The sequence below is a fragment of the Pteropus alecto genome, unplaced genomic scaffold (assembly GCF_000325575.1).
Source record: "Pteropus alecto unplaced genomic scaffold, ASM32557v1 scaffold79, whole genome shotgun sequence".
Taxonomy (NCBI): Eukaryota; Metazoa; Chordata; class Mammalia; order Chiroptera; family Pteropodidae; genus Pteropus; species Pteropus alecto.
This window is the reverse complement of record NW_006494612.1, coordinates 9,810,727-9,829,844: the sequence shown is the minus strand read 5'-3', so window position 1 is coordinate 9,829,844 and position 19,118 is coordinate 9,810,727. Positions and strand designations below refer to the sequence as shown.

The window sequence follows — 19,118 nt, the reverse complement described above, 5'->3', positions numbered from 1 at the left end:
TGTATATATCATTCAGTTTCCTTTTGTCTTTCAACAATTTACTTTTAACCACTATATATTATTCCATTTTATATCCATATGTAAGTTTATCTATTTTTTTATGGTAAACATTCAGGCAATTTTCAAGTTTTCAATGCTACAATTCTTCAGTGAATGTTCTTGTAGCATATTTCCTTTGGCATGTAGTCTAAAAGTGAAATTGAGTAGTATACAAATATTCACATTTACCAGATATTGACAAATTGTTCTCTGGATTAGTTATGCCAAATTATATGTGAGGTTTTAATTTTGTCCAGCCTGAAAAATGTGAAATTGTATTTTATTGTTTTTATATTTAACATACTTATTGGTAATTACTAGCACAAATAGAAGCTGCGCTTCTTTTCTTTTAATTATTGTGTTTTCCTTTTCTGTGAACTCTCCATTTATATCTTATGCCAATTTTTCTACTTTGTTGTCTTTTTCTTATTGATTATAGGTCTCTATATAATCTGAATATTAATCCTATCCTTGGTTATAAACTTTGCAAACATTTTCTCCAGGTCTGTGGCTTGTATTTTAATTTTATTTCATAGTAATATTGTTGCAGAAGTTTTTAACTGTGGTATAATAAATATTATCAATCTTTTACCTTAAGTTTGGTATGTCTTTTTCTTTTTGTCTTGTTTAAAAAAACTTTCTTAGTCCGATATCCTCAGAAAGTTTTAAAGTTTACATTTTTCATTAGATCTTTAATCTATGTAGAATTATTATGTATGTTATAGGTAGCATGAACTTATTTTTTTATGTGGATTATTACAGTATCAGCATTATTTGTTGAATAATTTATCTTTTCATGACTAATTTATATTTTTTGAATTTGTTTGAGTTTTTTTATTATATTCCATTGACTTATTTTGCCGTGGTAGAAAACATGCATTTCTATTTTTTGTGAGTTCATTAAGTGGTCACCTCAGAATGTTTCATGCCTTTCATAATTTCAATTGGATAAACAGTAGTCTGTAGACAAATATGGCCCCTGATATTAACCAATGTGGTAGTCATTAGTGCAGTCTACCAAACGTTTCTAGTTCTCCCAACTTCTAGGAAATGGTAGAATTGCACTTTCTACTCTCTCTGTGTTTAGGCACGACCGTGTGACTTACTTGCCATTGGGTTCATTCCTGAGTAGAAGTTTTAAATAGAAGCTCCAGGAACCAGCCTGGGATTTGCCACATTTTCCAGTCCTGCCTCAGCCATCATGGAAATATGGAGGGAGAATCCTCTGGTAGACATAGAGGTGGATATAGCGCAGAGCCCCAGATGATCTTAAATGGACATGTAGCTGAGTGAAAAATAAATCTTGATTGTCTTAAACCACTGAGATTTTTGGAGTCGTTCATTACTCCAACATAACCTGGCATATCTTGACTGATATAGTTAATATGTAATTGCAATTTGATGTATGGAAAAATTGTAAACAAACACCTTGCATTTGTTAGTAGGTGATATTTATATTTAATGTTTCTTTTTCTTTTCAATTGCTTCTTGTTCCTTTTTCTACAATGTCACTCATATTCCCCAATACCTGTGACTTGCCAGACCAATTGGAACTAATTTTTTCATGGCCTGTATTCCCTCTCCCAACCTATAATTTCTCACCCAGCTTGTATTTCTTCCATCAAGCCAGCATTTCCTTTCTTGAAGAGTTTACATTTTTAAAGATGATACTTGAAAAGATCAGCGTTTTACCTTAAATCTTTAATAATCAAGATCAACTTTATGACCCTATAGTGAGGGGTCATTAGTGAAAAGTGGGCTTGCTCAGCTTCTCCTTATTATCACATAGGTGGCTACTGACTTGATATACATCTTAGACTGGCTCTGACATTAAAATTCATAATCATTTGTTGGGCTGGCTAATCCCATTCACAAACCCGTGTGTTCAGTATCTGACTCTTATACTTCTGGAATGTTTATTATCTGAAAGAAAAAGAGGGTAAAGATAAGAAGTAGAGATGGCATTAAGAAAATACTTCCCCGGGCAGAATTATCTTTTTCACATAATCTTTCCACTGATGAAAATTTTCTTTATATTAACAAGTTCTCTTTAAACATGCAAAATCATCTCATGTTATGGTGGGTTGGGCAGTGATGAAGGTAGGGAAAAAAGAGAATTAATGCCCAGAGAACTACATTTTTAATTGTTCACACTTTAATGTGAAATGTATGAGTTCTTTGCTTGGAATGTTTGCCTCCTAATACCTAGAAGGTATTAGGTGAGGCAGTGGACAGTTGGAAGATGATGAAGAGTAATTTTAGAGCATGAAACACAGCAGGTTTACATGGTAGACCCACCCTAGAGGGTTTGGATTTGACAGGAAAAGGACATAGGACCTCTCAGACAGAATGCAGGTGTAGAAGGAACGTGGGAGCCAGCAGCAGCCAAATTTCTGTTCTGTAATTTTTTAGAGTGTCCTCATGGGGGTTACAGACATCCTGAAAAATCATCTTAAGTATCAAAAGCTACCATTTTTTTTTCATTAAGGAATATCAAACATTTTTGATGTTAGAATATTTTCTTGCCAAACTTCCTGCTCCTTAAAAAGTGAATGTTGATTGGTTAATTAAAGTTTACATCTCTCTCTTTTTAGGTGGTTCTTTGGAGCAATCAAGAGAGCAGATGCAGAAAAACAACTATCATATTCAGAAAATCAGACTGGTGCCTTCCTAATCAGAGAAAGCGAAAGCCAGAAAGGAGAATTTTCCCTTTCAGGTATGGGCATTGTTTTGTGTGATTTAAGTATGGGTTTGAGAGTCTGGAGTTATGAACCTACTGTATAAATATAGACATGTCAATTTTAAATTTGCCCTATTATCTTCACAATAGTACCAAAATTTTATCTACCAAGCTGCTCCAGAGTAATATAAAAATTAACTAGAAGTCTCTATAAACAGTTTCGAATACATGCACTCTAAATATGAAATATAAAAACATGTGGGTCTGGCTGTGTTTTCTCCCTTGCATTATCAAGGATCCTATCCTTCTAAGGAAATAATAAGCAAGAAGCAAAGACTACACTGTTGTCAAAATTGATCTTGCCATAATACATTTTTTTTTTTGCATTTCATTTATCTTTGCCTGGTATATAGAAAATGAGTTGAAATGCTGAATTCAAATGCATTTAATTAACTATGAAATGTAACATTTTGTTAAATGTAGTTTTCCAGCTAAAAGTCAAGTACATGTTTGTTTTACACTGCTCTAGGAAAGAATAAGTACAGGGGACTTGAGAATTATCTTTGAGAGTGACAGGTGCTAACATACATGTCTCTTCTTTCAAGAATCTGTGTTTGTTGGTGTATGTTCCAATGCTGCAGAATGCCCTTTCTTAAAAGACTACTCCAGTCCATCTCTCGTGCGAGACTTTCTCCTTGCACTTCTCTGATCTCTGTATTGTCCAATCACTTGTGTTATTATTCCTTGTATAGCAAGTATTTTGTTCCTCCAACTAGATATAAGCCTTTTGGGAGAAGAGATCTTGCCTTCCTTTATCTCCGTTGCCCGGCAATAAATATTTATTAAACGTGATGCCTGTGCACCTCGTTGTGTCTGCCTGGCTCACTGACCTGGACAACACAATTGGACAGCCTGCACGGCACAATATTGAAGCAGATCCTGAGACCACAGGTCCTGAGAAATTTGACCTAACCTGACCTTAGGGCAAACTGCGTGTGCTTACTATACCCATTTTTCGTCCTCACACTTGGTGGCCCCAAATATTGGGGAAGATGGGTTGGAGCTGAAGTGAATTAAGGGCAATGGTGTCAAGGTTTGCTTTTCAGAGGCTCTGCCCTCCGGTTTCTGCTTATTCTGACACCAAGTCAATATGATATTCCAGAATTGTGTGGGTTCAGCTCCACTCCTACCTAGTTACATATCAAATTACATAGTAATTATTTAGTCAAAAGCTGATTTACATGTTTTATGTTGACATTAGAATATAGAAGAGTTATATTTCCATGAGGAAAACAAACTAAAATTATATGAGTCATATCTTTGAATAATGCCCAAGCTACTGTGACTATTCTGAAAACTCTCTAAGTAGAATATTATGGAACAAAATGGCTTTAAAGGCTTAGAACAAAATGACAAGGATATTGGCTGTTATGTGCTGGGAATACTCTAGCACTTGCTTATGGATTAGTAAGCTTTGTAGGCCCTGCTTGGAGACCAATATACCATTACAGATTCTTTTTCAATGAAGTCAAACAGTCTAGAGTAATTCAAACAAATTATCTGATTGCATTCACTGGGGGACAAAGTAAATGCAGATCATTATGTTCTATGGAAAGGAAAATTTCTTTAGCCAGCAGGAGGGCTATACAGGAGAAAAATGGAAAGAAAAAGATCTTTCATATATCTACATTAAAACAAACAAACAAATAAACAAACATCACAAATGCTGACTGTTGATCACCACTAAGGATCTTCAGATATACCCTTCATGGGCTTATTTCTTAGTGCAGTTGTCTCCTTAATCACTCAGAATGGATGGTCTTCAATTTTGCTGACTGCTGTGCTGTTAAAGGAAGGCAAATAATATCCCTTTCTATCCCTGTCTTTCCCATGTGAGTTTTCTTTAGAAGTATTGTCTTTATTTCTTGGGCGGCAATGGCTCGCAGTTGACAGAAATAAAGCTTCATGAGGGAGCATGATTTATTGAGGCTTAGAGGAGGGGCTCCAGAAGCAGCAGTCCAAAGCTGGGGTGGGAGCTAATTGGCTTGTGATCCTTGCATGGCTGTTGGCTCTTGTGAGGTCTGAGTAGATCTGGGAAGAGAGTTAGGGCCAAGACACCTCTTATAACGGCAAGACACTAATTAGCTGTGAATTACAGCAGTGCTTTTGGATATTACATATTATAGATAGCAGCTATGGAATCCGCCTTTATTAAATGCATGATAGGTAGCTTGAGTGGCCTTACTGTTCTTTGTCATTGATAGTGAATCTTTTTTTTTTTTTTTGAGGAAAAATATAAAATTCCGAGTGCATGTCAATTTTTTTTAGCCATTTCTCGACTTCAATCACTTACTTTAAGGGCAGTTATTATTGTTAATACCATTCACATTAATTTGATGGTTGGTGTTCTATAAGCATTTGAGTTATTATTTAAAGTGCACTTTAAGGAAAATGTACTTTGAGAACTAAAATTGAGCAGCAGGTAAATTTTTCAGAAGAGATTCTGCATTGCAAATTGTAAGTTTACGTTAGACAACTCTGCATATAAAAACCTCCAGAGTAGTGGAGGGAATTCCAGATTCATCTTCAGTGAAACCCCCTTAAGAGCAAATGATGATAGATTGAAGATAGTTGAACAATGGCTGCACTGAGGACGTGAAGCAAAAAAGCTCATAGGCAACATTCAGGGCAATGCATCTAAGAGTCGACATTTATTTACATATTTGTTTATTCCTTTGACAAACATTCGAGGTGCCTACTACATGCCAGGCCTTTGCTAGGTGAAGAGCAGCAGAGACACAAGGCCCAGCCTCTGAACTCAGTCCTCAGGAGGATTATAATACAGCTGTCTTGCTGTGAGACAGGAGGGGGCAGGGGCCGAGTTTCTGAGGGGGCGTCTGGAAGGTTTCGTAGAAGAGAGAGCGTTTGGGTTCTGTACCAATTCATGTCACAAGGCAGCAGTGTAGGAATGATTATTCCTGGTAAGGTAAGTATGCAGAGTTATGAATATGTCTGATGTATTGTGGAGTAGAGTGTAGGAAGGGTAGAAGATAGCGTGTGTGTGTGTGTGTGTGTGTGTGTGTGTGTGTGTGTGTGTGTGTAGCAGGGATGGAGGAAAGGAGGAATGGCAGAAAATGAGCCTGGAAAGGGAAGTTGGAGCTAGACTGTTCAGGGCCTTGCATATCATACTGAGGATTTTGGACCTTATTCTACAGAGGAAAGCGTTAGGCAGAAAGTGACCTGATCTGACCTTTGATAGCAGTGTGGAGAATGGATGAGAGCTTTATAGATAATAGTCTGAGGAGGAGTGAGGGGGACAAACAGTGACGTCACTTGCTGCTGTCTAATATCGCAGGTGCGAGACAGGAGAGTTAGGTCAGCATTCTGTCTAGAGAGACAGTGGCACCCAAGCTTGGCTGATTGCACTAAGGCTCTGCACTGGCACGGGGTGACCCCAGAAGCCACAGGTCTCTCTGTTGCTCTCCTTGTTTTATGGCAGCAAGTATGGAAGTGGCCCTAGTATTAGGAGTAAAAGTCTTTGCTTTGGTGCTAAGCAGTCTGAATTTGGATATCAACTGCATGCAGAGTTTTTTGGAAATCCCAGGGCCAATGAGCTTTGGGTGCTGTGGGCAATTGCAGCTCCTTTTTCATGGAAGAGGAAACTATGGACCTGTGGGAAGTTGAGTTCAGCTGTAGCCCCTTTTGTCAGGCATAGACAGTGATGGTGGGATGGGCCCCGTGTGCCCAGAAAGAGCTCCCAGGATTCTTTACTGGACAGTCCTATTCATCTCCACAGATGATGGCCTGAACCAGGGCAGAGGTATGGCAAACAGAGAATAGAGAATGGAAGTGAGGAATATTTAGAAGATAGAACCACCAGGAATTGGTGGCTGATCTTGGTAGAATAAGGAAGAAATTAGAATCTAGTCTGAACTTCAGATCTCTGATTTGAGTGATTGGGGGAGAGTGGTGACTTTAGCAAGATGAAGTGTATAGGAGATGATTTACAGGGAGAGAGGAGAGAAGACCAAAGGAGATAATCTCAGGGGTGTTTGAGGCAATTGCAGGTGAACATCTGAGTAGTTATTGTTGTGGTTTTTTTTTGTGTGTGTGTGTGACATTTCTGCTGGTTTTGAGCAGAGTATTTATTATGATAAGTTTCCATTATAGTAAACGTGCAGGTCCCATGGAATATGCAGGGATCTCATAATGATACTTTGTGATTGCTATGCTGTCCCTTCTGAGAATATAAGACATGCCTCTATAGTGACATAATTTAATTTTTAAATAAATATACTAGAATTTTTAGCCCCAAATAAATGTTTTATCCTTAAAAGTAATAGATTGTCATTGCTCAAACTATTGCACAAATGGTAGAACTCTCTTTATAGAAAAGATATCACTTTATGTTAAAGGCCCTTAGCTGGGGTAATTATGTGTTCATTAAGGGCAGCTTTGATCCTTGAAAATGGCCAGAATTATCTGAAGCAACTTACTGGATAATCTGGATGATTAACTTGAATGATATCATGGACTTTATAACTTTATAAATATTTCTGCATGTCATAAATTAATTCTTACAGCAATTAAAAAAGTAACAAGAATAATAGTTTCGTTAGGGAAGATATGTACTTTTTTCTTGTTGACCTTGTGTATATCCTTCATGTTGAACTTACATATTCAAAGATTCATTTATATTTATCAGTAACTCTTTCACCATGGGTAAAAATGTACTTCTAAAACTAGATTATAAACTTTTTGAGCAGAGGAAACATATTTTTATTGCTTTTGTTTCATGCTTCTCTATCTCCATAGTTTCCAGTGTATAAAGATAATAGATGCTCAAACACTCACCTCTTTACCCTCTATTCTACCAGGAGCAAAGACAACCAAGGCCATTGTCACTTTCTTAAACCTCTGAAGTTTGGACCATGTAATTCTCTTATTTGTTGTGTTCAGACTTATTTTAGAGATATAGTTTCTCACCTACACAGGTTAGTTGTGTCCAGGTAATAAAACTTTTGTAGAGCTAACAAAATTGGAAAAGGATATCACTTGTAGTATGGCCCTCTATCTGTCTGCTTGGCACAGGGTTCAGTCCCAAACTCACTTTCCACTGATGACTGATATTATTGCTTCCAAACTTTTTGAGATCTGTCGACTCACTCTAATCTGATCGTGGCCCAATGGCAAAAGGATGCGTATTTCATTATCAGTCCCCTGAGCCATCCATTCATTCTTTATTTAAAATTAATGTGTACATAGTGGCCACAAGAGTGTGTCAGTAACTCTCTTACTATTAACCGTGAATGTAAATACAATTGTATATCCCAAGCACGGGCAAGTATTAAAGGGCTGGAAAAAATTGTTCCTTGAATTTATTATACAGTGAAACTTCTATGGATTCTGGGAACATTTTTATGTTGGTTAAAAATGTTTTGCTTTTTAAAAAGTGCACATGCTGCAGAAAGAAATTTTTATGTTAATAACTCCAGTATCTCATATAAAATGTATTAAATTTTAAACATGTTGGTGCCAGCTTACAAAATGCCTTTTAATTAAAGTCATAATTTAGTTGTGTTCAGCTTAATAGCAAATATCATTGCATATAATAGCAAGTGGCTTTTTTCATGAGTTATGGTATATGTCACCTTTTCTTAACATTACTACTGATAAATTATATTTCATATCTTTTAAATACTCCATAAAGTTAAATTAACATTTTATTATAGAGTACATATATCTGTGTTTGTGTCTGTACTCACACAGATCCATAGGCAAAAAATATTTTTCTTTGGGGCACTGGCTCATGGAGAAATCTTCTATCTTACTGAAAATACATGACTAGCATTTCTAGAAGCCATAGTATTTTTTAGGGGCTTTGCATTATATATTTTTTCCTTTTTTACTTATCTGTGAACAGCACAAATTGACTCATCTGAATTTTTCCTTCTGGTTTTGCTTACTTTGTTCTGTTTATTTAAATTTTTTTCCTCCTGGATGAATATTTCGTGCTATTTAGAGGAAAGCACAACAAATAAATGATGCATCTTACTACCCTTTGAATGTAACTTTATAACAATCAATTCCAGATGTTAAATAAGTGGGAAAGTGATAAGTCATGTGGAGGCTGGCGAAATTGCTACCTTTTTGTAATTCATGACATATTCCATTATGTTATTTTTTTCCATTTTATTAGCTGCCCAATTAAATTGATCCTTTATTTACATTTTGTCCCATGTTGTGCTTCTAGATGAAGATAGTGTCTAGTTAACAATCATTTGAATTAGCATTCCCCTATTTTCTATTCAAGAACATACATAAGAGATACAAAATAAGAGTAGCTCTGTAAACGGAGTCTGTCAAAGATTTGTTAGACTCTGAATAAATATTCTCCTAGCTTCAGTGTGAACGTAGGTAAAATGACATATAAGTGTCTGGAGCAGGCTGACTTCTGCATCAGATCAGGGCTAGTTGTGAAGAAGGTGAGAGGATGCTTTGACCTGCGCTCAGTGTGTGCCCCTTAGAGAGGCAGGGCATGCAGCTACCAGGAAGCCAAGCAGACACTGCCCTCCTGTGTGGAATTGACTCAGTGATTTGGGCCTTTCCTAGGCATCTGTGTGTAGCTACCTCTTTTTCTACATCCAAGTGGGACATCAGCTTGTAGGTCAGGAAATATTATAAGAATGGAAGATGATTGGCAATCATGCTGTATTGCAAACTGGTTGAAGTTAGTCTTATAGAAATAGGAAGTAAGAACTGCTCTCTTGTGATTGAGTTTTTCACACATTCTTCTGGTTAAACAAACAATTCAGCATTACTGCTTTAATCAGTTCGGGCTGCTATAACAAAGTACCATAGACTGGGGGGCTTAAAACAATAAACATTTATTTCTCACAGTTCTGGAGGATGGGAAGTCCGAGATCAAGGTGCCAGAAGATTTGATGTCTGGTGAAGACTCTTCCTGGCTTAGAGATAGCTGCCATCTTGTATCCTCATATATCAGAGAGATAGATAGCATGCAGTTTGCCGCTGAGTGCTATAAATACAAAATGTCTGCTAATCAGCTCATGGACTGTGAGAGAGAGAGAGAGAGAGAGAGAGAGAGAGAGAGAGAGAGAGAGAGAGCACGCGAGAGCTCTGGTCCTGTACTCTTCTTATAAGAGCACTAATCCCATTTTGAGGATTCCACCCTCATGACCTCACCTAAACATAATTACCTCCCAAAAGCCCACCTCCTAATACCATCACACTGGGCATTAGGGCTTCAACAAATGAATTTGAGAGGGAAACAAACATTCAGTCCATAGCAATTACAAAAAACTGAATTCTGTTTCTTACCGTGAGGAGGCATGTCAGGAGAGTAGGAAATTATCTACTTTTCCTCGGCAAATCAAGGAGGCTGAACATTTGCTGGACATTGGTAGGATGTTTAGAGACTTGGTGTGTTAGCTTGCAGTCCTGTTTTGTGTGTGCTAAGAGAAGAAAATGTACACTCATCCAAGTAGATAAAGAGGACAGTGTAAATATTTGTTCTTAAATGCCAAGTTTCTTTTCTTTCAATAATGAATATTGTGAGAAAAAAAAAGTAATGAGATTCTGTATACTCAATAACAGAATTTCTCAATTTATATTCTAGAATATAAATTCTTTGATAAGCCAAAGTGTTTTCTGTAACAGAGGGTTGAGGAGTTAAATGCATTTGAAGAACATTTCACCTTAAATTCTCTCTATTCTGACTTGACAAAACACATAAAATTTCAGAAGCCTTAGAGCAAAAAATTTAAGTTTTCAACCCAGAGCTTTCCAAACTATTTGATCATAGAACCATTTTTTTTTCTATAAAACATGGTTTAGGAAAAAATAATAGTATAAGAGATGATAAATAATAATCTGAAGTTATAGAGAAAATTCATACTTTTGAGATATATTTGCTAAAAGGAATGGAAGAATATTTTGAAAGTCTTTGATTTGAAATTATAAAATACAAGAAAATACAAATTTTGTGATATTGGTCATAAAAAGCAGCACGAAAAGGCAATAAATGGAAGATAAACAACAAAAATGTCACCTCAATGATAAAAAGAACAAACTTGAAATGCTCTCTGGAGAAAGAAGAAAAATAGATGAAAATTTATGAAGGTAGATAATACACAAACAGAAGACATTTCTTTGAAATTTATTAGAATAAATGCAAGCAACAGGTAAATATGTAGTAGAAGAAAACTTTCCTGACTTAAAAAAATCTGTGCTTGTAGATTAAAAGAACTCACAGTTGTTCCAAGCAGAATAAATGAAAAGATGCATACCTAAGGCATCTTTTCAAAATATTTTAATATCCAGGATAAATAAAAAATCCTGTGAGCATCCTAGAAAAAAATAATTACAAAAAATGAAAATTGAGTTGGTCTCAGAATTCTTCTCTATACTACTAAATACCCAAACTCAATATAAACATTTAGAGAATCTTCTTTCTCTCCTAACTTTATTGATAAAGTTGAAAAGGTAACTGTGGACCTTCACCTAAATTCACCAATTGTTGATACTTTGTGACCTTTACTTTCTCTCTCCATCATTCATGTATCTAAACATGTCTTTCTATATAGACTTACATAGATGTAAGTTGTAGATATCATGTCACTTTACTTTGAAAAACTTTGATATTAGTATGTAGGTCCCAGGAAAAAGGACATTCTCTTATATTGCCACAATGCTATTATTACACCCAGGAAATTTCACACTCTTATAATAGTGTTATCTGCTATAGAATATATACTCAAATCTCTTCAACCAAATGTCCTTGCCAGCTCTTTATTTATTTGCTTTTTGATACAATAAAGGATTATGCATTGCATTTGGTTCTTGCATCTCATTAGTCTCTTTTATCTGGAAGAATCAAAAGCCTTTAATAACTTTCCTTTGCAAACCACATAAATTCTTATCTACTTTGACATTTCAGCCATAGTTTCAGCTGAAACTCATTTTCCAGCCTAATCTTTCATTCTCTCTTAAGTCAAACTATGCTTCCTGCAAGATGAACACCAGCTATTACATGATCATGTCTTGTACTTCCCTTCTTCCTAACCTTTGTTTTTACTTTTTTTAAGCAAAGTACTCAGGACTTTGCACAGTGTCTTGCCTGTAGAATATTTTTTTAAATAAATGTTTGTTTCCTGAAGGTTAAATTATTTTAATAGTATGCTACTGATTTTTTTCCTTGCCTCACCTTGTCTTTATATAGAAAAGCAATTTTCAAAAATATTGATAGGACTATATTGAACTATCTTTTAACAATTCATTTATTTATTGATCCACCCATTCACCCATTCATCATATAACTTTCATTTGTGGTGCTATGTGGCATACTTGTATAAATAACTAACTAGTTCACACTGTAACACGCATTTGATTATTATGCATGTAAAGCACTTGTATGCAAAGTGCTTTAAGAACCTAGAGTAGAGAACAATTATTGTCTGGAAGAGAAGGCATTATAGAAAAATGAGACAACAGTTAACGTTATACCTAATAGCAAGTAAAAGGAAAATAGTGTAAACAAAATTTATTTTTCTGTTCAGTTAATGTCTATTCTTAAGAAGCTTTCTTTGAAAAACTAGATGATGCTCCTTAGATTAAAAATGAAGAATTGTTTTCTGTGATGCATTCTTGAACCCTTTAACAAATAAAATGGAGATCTTTAAATCATTCACCCAGTACCACCAATATACTGGAATAACTAACAAGGTACTAGATTGTACATACTATAAATGTGATCATGATAAATTTAATATGAGTTATATTTCCGGATAGCAAGATAGTTAAAGAGCTGAGATTTGAATCCAGGTCTTTCTGGATCTTTGTCCCAGATAACATATAAATTTAATAATCTCAAACTGGGAAAAAAGGGAAAGGATTAAAAAAAGAGTTGAGCAGTTGAAGGCAGAGGAAGGCAAGGAAGGGAAGAACATTTGAGAAAGCATGGTGCTGAGTTTTGGATTGAACAGAAAATTAAAACATCTTGACCCTGGAAATGAATGTCAGTGACCCACAGGCCTTCCAATTCCTTCTCCTTTCCACTGTCTTGAGCAATTTAGTCCAGTTTATTCTTCAAGAAAATAATAGCTAAATAAATGTTTGCATTCAAGGATACCTGATTCTTAAGTCAAATTATCTAAGCAATTTCTTTTTGTTACTCTAAGTAGCAAAAATGTGTTATTGAAAAAATACTGTAAACTTAAGCCTAATCAGTGTATTTGATATGATGTTTATATAAACAGGTACATTGTCTACAACGCTGAATGCTATATGTGTACCTTCATTTTAAAACCAAAACTCCATCCTGTCTTCAACTTTCTGCTCCCCACTTTTTACAACTGCTGGTCATGGGAGAGCTTTCAATCAAACATGTGCTCCCTCTCGTGGCTCCTCAGGAAATAACATGTTATTATGGAAACAGGTCTTTGCTTTTTGTTTTCAAGACCCATTAATTTATAGAAAAGGGAAGAACATCTGATTTTAGTTGAAAAAAATTTTATAATTTTAAAATATGTCCAGAAAGTTGTGCTATAAATGAGAACACACCCAATTGGCAGTGATTTTACTTTATTAATGTCAGAAAATTGACCAAGATTTAAATTTTCTTAATGATTTATATCTAATTTCTATGTGGTGATAGTTACACAAAATGTGTTCATGATGTAAGCAGTGAGTGAAATAAATATGTGATGTAAAGAGTGAAAAAAATTGAGTGAAATAAATTAGTAGCTCTAATTTTAAACTATGTATTTAAACCAATATATGCATATTAGCTGCTTTATAACTGTTTATCATCATTGCATCAATCATGAAGTCATTTCTAATGTACTTTAGATTTAGAAACATGCTTTGCATTAAGATATTAGACACTTTGGCACAGGAACTACCATCTGAGAAAATATTTTGTTGTCTTAAAAGCCTGTGCGTGGCAGGGACTAAATTTATTTTCCTATTTTTTTTTTTCAGGATAGGGACTTCTTTAATTCCTTCTCTCTGTAAAGCTATCTTCTTATCACCTGCAGATGCTTTTAAAAGAGTTTTGCTAGAAGAAAAACATAGAGGAGGCAAAAGCATAAAAGAAGAAAAAAAGCAAGAATTATATTCTTATTTTCATGTAATTTTAGTAAGCATCGTTTTCTTTATATCTTTTATGTGTATAATCCTGAACAAAATGATGACCCAGTCCTTAATGAAGTTATGGTTCATTCATTCATTATTTTATTCATTAATTACTCAAATACTTATTTAATGCCTACCATATACTGTTAGCATTGAGAGGCCTGAGGTACCATGACAAACAAGACAGTTTCTACTTTCATGAAATGTACATTCTAGTTGGCAGTGGAGAGGAAATGCCAACTAAATAGAAAAAACACACTCATAGAGGAAAGACATCTATTTATTTATTGTGTTACTTTGGTTTTTACAAGAGTAAGCAAATAACTGAGGTCAAGGAAAACACTTTGTTTTTCTATACAGAATAATAATGGGTAGAAATAGAAATGAGGATTGCTTTTTTTACAATGGAAATTGGAAAGAAATCTGGAAGCAGAATTTTATGCTAAGATTATCTAGGTTGGGAAGATGAGGTCATCAGAGCTTCTGTTGAATGGTATTGCAGTTTACAATAATGGACTCTGCAGCCTGATTGCTTAGGTCTGGATTCTTCTTACCAGTTGTGTGGCTTTGGGAAAATCACTTAGCCTCTATATATCTCAATTTCCTCTTCTGAAAAATGGAGATTAAAAACAGTATCTACCTCTTTGTGGTATTATTTGGATTAGATGAATTAATTCATGAAAAGTACCGTAAGTATCACTTAACATCATCGGTAAATTCTTTGACTTTAAGCAAAACGACATATAATAAAACCAGTTTTACCGTAGTCTAATTACTATAAACAAGAGTTAATTTCCTTTGGCATCTCACCAACATTATGATGAGACAATGTTGAATGAAACCAGATTATTTGAGGACCTGCTGTACTTAGAACTCAGCTGGGCACAAAGCAAGCAATGTAAAGATTTGCTACTGTCATTAGTATTCAAGCCTGAGCAATAGGAAGCCTTTAGAGAGCTCGTCCCATGATCCTATTTTGGTGTCATGGCATAACAAAAGGACTGTGAAACTATGATAATTGCTGTATGCATGAAAGGAAGAAGACACTGGTTTTGTTCTCTTCTCTTTGAAACTTGTGGTGGAGCTTCAGCATTTTGTTTTGTTTGTTTTGGTAATATAGGTCACAAAAAATAAGAATTAGGTACATTAATGAGGCTGCTATCAGTGGTAGGAAGAATGCCCAGGGAACAGAGCAGAATCCCAAGTGTCAAGCACATTCCTTCACGAATAAACCACCATGTTTTCCTTAACGTGATTTTGTCACAATAATGAGTCTCCAGAATTTTCAGGTTTTATCTAAATGTTTATGTCTTAATTTTCTCTTTCAGAAAGTAGAAATTATAATTTTTCTCTACCACATTAGAATGTCATGATGACTATATTTACTTCTGTAAAGCTCCTTGTTAGAATAGTAAACTTAGAGAATTTGAACTGGAAAGGCCTGGATCATCTAGTCAAAATACTCATTTTATAATTGTAGAAATTGGAGTCCAGATAGGGTAAGTTACTTGTCCAAGGTAATGCAACTAAGTGTGAGCATAGCTAGCTTCAAAATTGGATCTTTTGACATCTTTCAAATATGATTTAGAAGTCATTCTATTTTCTTTAAAATGTCCTCAATTAGTCAGTTTTTGCCTCTAAATCTCAGTGTTATACTCATGTTACATGAAGGCTATTAGTTGTTTGTGCTTGGCTGGGATCTGTCTAGGGTAGCAGGCCCCAGTTTATCTTCATGGATCTTTCATTCTAGGACTTGGGCCAAAGCAGCAGCCGCTGTCTTCAGTATGTAGACACTCTCATGATGGAGAGCAGAAGATGGAGGCATAGAGGAAGATTAAACTATTCAGACTGTTTAAAGCCCTGCTAGGATGTGCCATATGTTGTTTGCCCCTGTTTCAAAGCAAGTCGGTGGGGTGAGGAAGGATTTTCCAGCTATTGAAAGCTGTGTTCAAGCCCAAAAGTTAATGATTTATTGACCTCATATTTCATATAAATAAATGCAATCAAAGTGCTCAAAATCTAGTTGGAGAGGTACAGTGTAAATATGTAGGAGCAATGTTGTGGAAAGAATTCAATAGCAGAAGTCATACAGTGGGATACAAAGGACCAAGTGAGCTGCTCTGCTTGTTTAGGCTAGGAGGTTTAATAGAGGAGGAGGAGCCTGATCTGGGCCTTGAAAATTGAATTTGCAAATAATATGTAAACAGAATGGCATTCTAGTAGGAGTTAACAGTTTGTGCAAATCTCAGAAACAGGAAACAGCATGGTGCTGTCAAGAAACTACAGATAAGTGTTAAACCTTGAGGATAAGATACAGCAGAGAACTCTGTTACGGCATCTGAACTCTAGGCAATGAGAAACACTTGAAAAGCTTTAAAAAGGAGAATAACAAGTTCAAATTTACATTTTAAAACATTATTCTGACTGTGGAAAATGGACATGATGTTAGAGACAGGGAAAGCAGCATATGAGCTTACTGCAATACTCCAGGAGAGAGAAACTGAGGGGTCTTACACAAGGCAGTGGTGGTGGGGAGTACATAATGGTAGGACATAATGCTAGAGGTGAGATGTCAGGAAGAGAAAGGAATTTACCCCTGTATCTTCAGCTTTGCTCTCTGGGTTTCAAGATGGCAGTGCCATTCACTGAGATTATTTAAACCAAGGGGGAAACTTGAGGAATAAGATAATGTAAATTAAAATTTTGACTAGGTCCATTTGAGGTACCTGCAGGGATGTAGAAGGCAAGCGTGAGGCTGCATTGCAGAGAAAGACTAGGGAGTCATCACATTACAATTATCAGAAGCTGAATGTCTGCAGTACTACCAAGAACAGGTTGTGAGAGATTATATGATGTCCTGGCTCAGAACTGAAATGGAAGGAGCAGAGGGAGGCAGAGCAGCCTAAGGAGTAGTAAGAGAAGCTGAATGTCTGCAGTACTACCAAGAACAGGTTATGAGAGATTATATGATGTCCTGGCTCAGAACTGATATGGAAGGAGAAACGTAGAATCATGGTATTAGATGGATTCAAATATTTCAAGGATGGAATGTTCATCCTATGATTACCTTTAAAAGGTGTCTATTTCAGAGATAGAGATAGATCTTATTTGCAGTGTTATCATCATCTTATTATTAAATGGTAGCGGTAAGCTTACTTGCTTCCAGAGCTGTAGTCGGTCAGTGCCTTGTGAGAGCTGCCTAAAAATACTTGCCATTTGGCAATATAGGAAGCCATTTGGTGCAGGGCTTGAGAGTGTGGAATTCAGAGTCTCATTGCCTGGTTTTGAATCATAGCACTAATATTTACCTTTTTTGTATCTGGGACAAATGACTTAATCTCTCTATACACTTTCGTTTCTCCTCTGTAAAGTGATGAAAATAATGTCTGTATTCCATAGGGTTGTTATGAGAATTAAAGAAAATGTTACATAAAAAAGCACTTAGCACAGTGTTTACTTAAGGCATGTGCTCAATAAAAATCCAATTGCTTTTATTATTATTGCATACAGAGTGCTACCTTTTGCACAGAAAGAAGTGTTGACTCATCTTGCATTGGAATATGTGCATTGAACTGTTTTTCTGGGAGTAGTGATGGATCATGCTGAGTATTTACAGTTGTTCACGTGGTTCACCCTTGAACTGGTAAGAGTCATTAGGAAGATGGCTGGCCAGCCTCTGAAGTGCAGGCTGTGACTAGGAGATGGTTTGTCTTTATGTGAAATGTTTACCTGAACATGACCTGAACTATGTTTGCACTGAGCCATGACAAATGAAACTAATTCTAAACAGAAAGAGCCTGCCTTGTGTAACCTTCATCTAATACTTTTCTGAAAGAAAAAGCAGAGACATATCTTATATCATGGGGCCTCATTCAATGCGAAGACATTTCCAAGAATGAGGGATATCTGCTTTTGGAAATTTGAATAAACAATGAGCAAATTACTAATAGTTGTCTTGCATATGTAAAAACTATGAAGAAAATGCAAGGAGACAATATTCAGCTATGAAAATAAATTAGCTAATACATGAAAAGTCCATTGTATTTTCACAAGAGAAATCGATTTCACGATATTTTAATTATCACCTGTTATATTTCTCAATGACTTTTGTGTTCACTCTAACATGTCTGCCCATTACTGAAAATGGATGGGGAGAAGAAGAAGAGGAATTTAGGGAAGGCTTCCCGAGAGTTTGGGAGTTTTGAGAGGGAGGGAAAAGATGGCATTTAGAAAACTAAGATCTAAGACGTTCTACTGAGGAATTAGTAAATTATTACTTTCTTTAAAAAGCAGAAAGCAGGAAATAAGTGATTAAAGGTTCCTGCTCTTCCTACCTTCATCCATGTGACACCCTAGGTGGCTAGATGTGGATCCCAGCCCTGCATGTGCCTAGCAGTTTATTTCAGACTTCTAGGCTTCATTTATCTCATCAGTAAAAGAGGAATTTAGACTAAATTATCTTTAAAATTTCTGGTTGTTCACATATCATATTCTCTTTTTCTCTCTTTTCATTGACAAAATAGTATAATCTGTAAATATTGTTTAGTCTAATCTTGCTCTTTCTGAGGAATCTTTTAAAATTTGAAGCTCTTAAGAGAAGCATCAAATCTTCCATGAGCAGAAGCCCCAGAGAACAAGACTATTCTACTGTTGGGAATTTTGTTTCATTAGAAATTCTTTCTTATGTTTAGTAGATGTGTCATTTCACTTGATTATTTATCATTTAGTTTGTGATTGTGTTTATTTACTTCTACAAAAATAAATAAACCTATGGGTCGGCTTACTTTACTGGAACAGTATGAAACAAAGCTAAACAACAAAAAAAGACAAAATCAATGAAAAAGAACAGAGTGATAGGTCTTGCTGAACCTCTGGTGGAAGATAATTATCACAGTTTAGAAGTCAGTTTAGCTGGCAGATAAGGAATAAAGGAGAACACGTTGTATTTCTCACTGGCTTATGTAAGAAGAGATGCATTACGATGTCAAGCATGAAGTTCAAAGAGTAGTGGGTTCATGGGGGTCTTTTCTATAAAGACTATTAAATATTATAATAGTCAGTGTCTTAAGCAAGCAATATGTGTGGGCATTGTTTTAGATGGTTAATTCTTATATTGTCTGCCTAAAAAAGCTGGAAGCATTATGTATATGTTCTTATTTTAAAGTAACTATATTTTTATTACAGTTAGTTTGAAAAGCAGAGTAAAATACAAATCTGCCAATCTAACATGACTATTTTCATGTTG

At 35.5% G+C, this 19,118-nt stretch overlaps 1 protein-coding gene across 1 annotated transcript in view; it reads left to right on the top strand.

The window, feature by feature from the left end:
- Positions 1–19,118, top strand: part of FRK (fyn related Src family tyrosine kinase) — a 90,284-nt gene that overhangs the window by 42,358 nt on the left and 28,808 nt on the right. Inside the window, exon 2 of the mRNA XM_006926098.3 lies at positions 2,634–2,755. Coding sequence (XP_006926160.1) covers positions 2,634–2,755 — 122 coding nt within the window. The remainder of the gene's footprint in view (positions 1–2,633; positions 2,756–19,118) is intronic.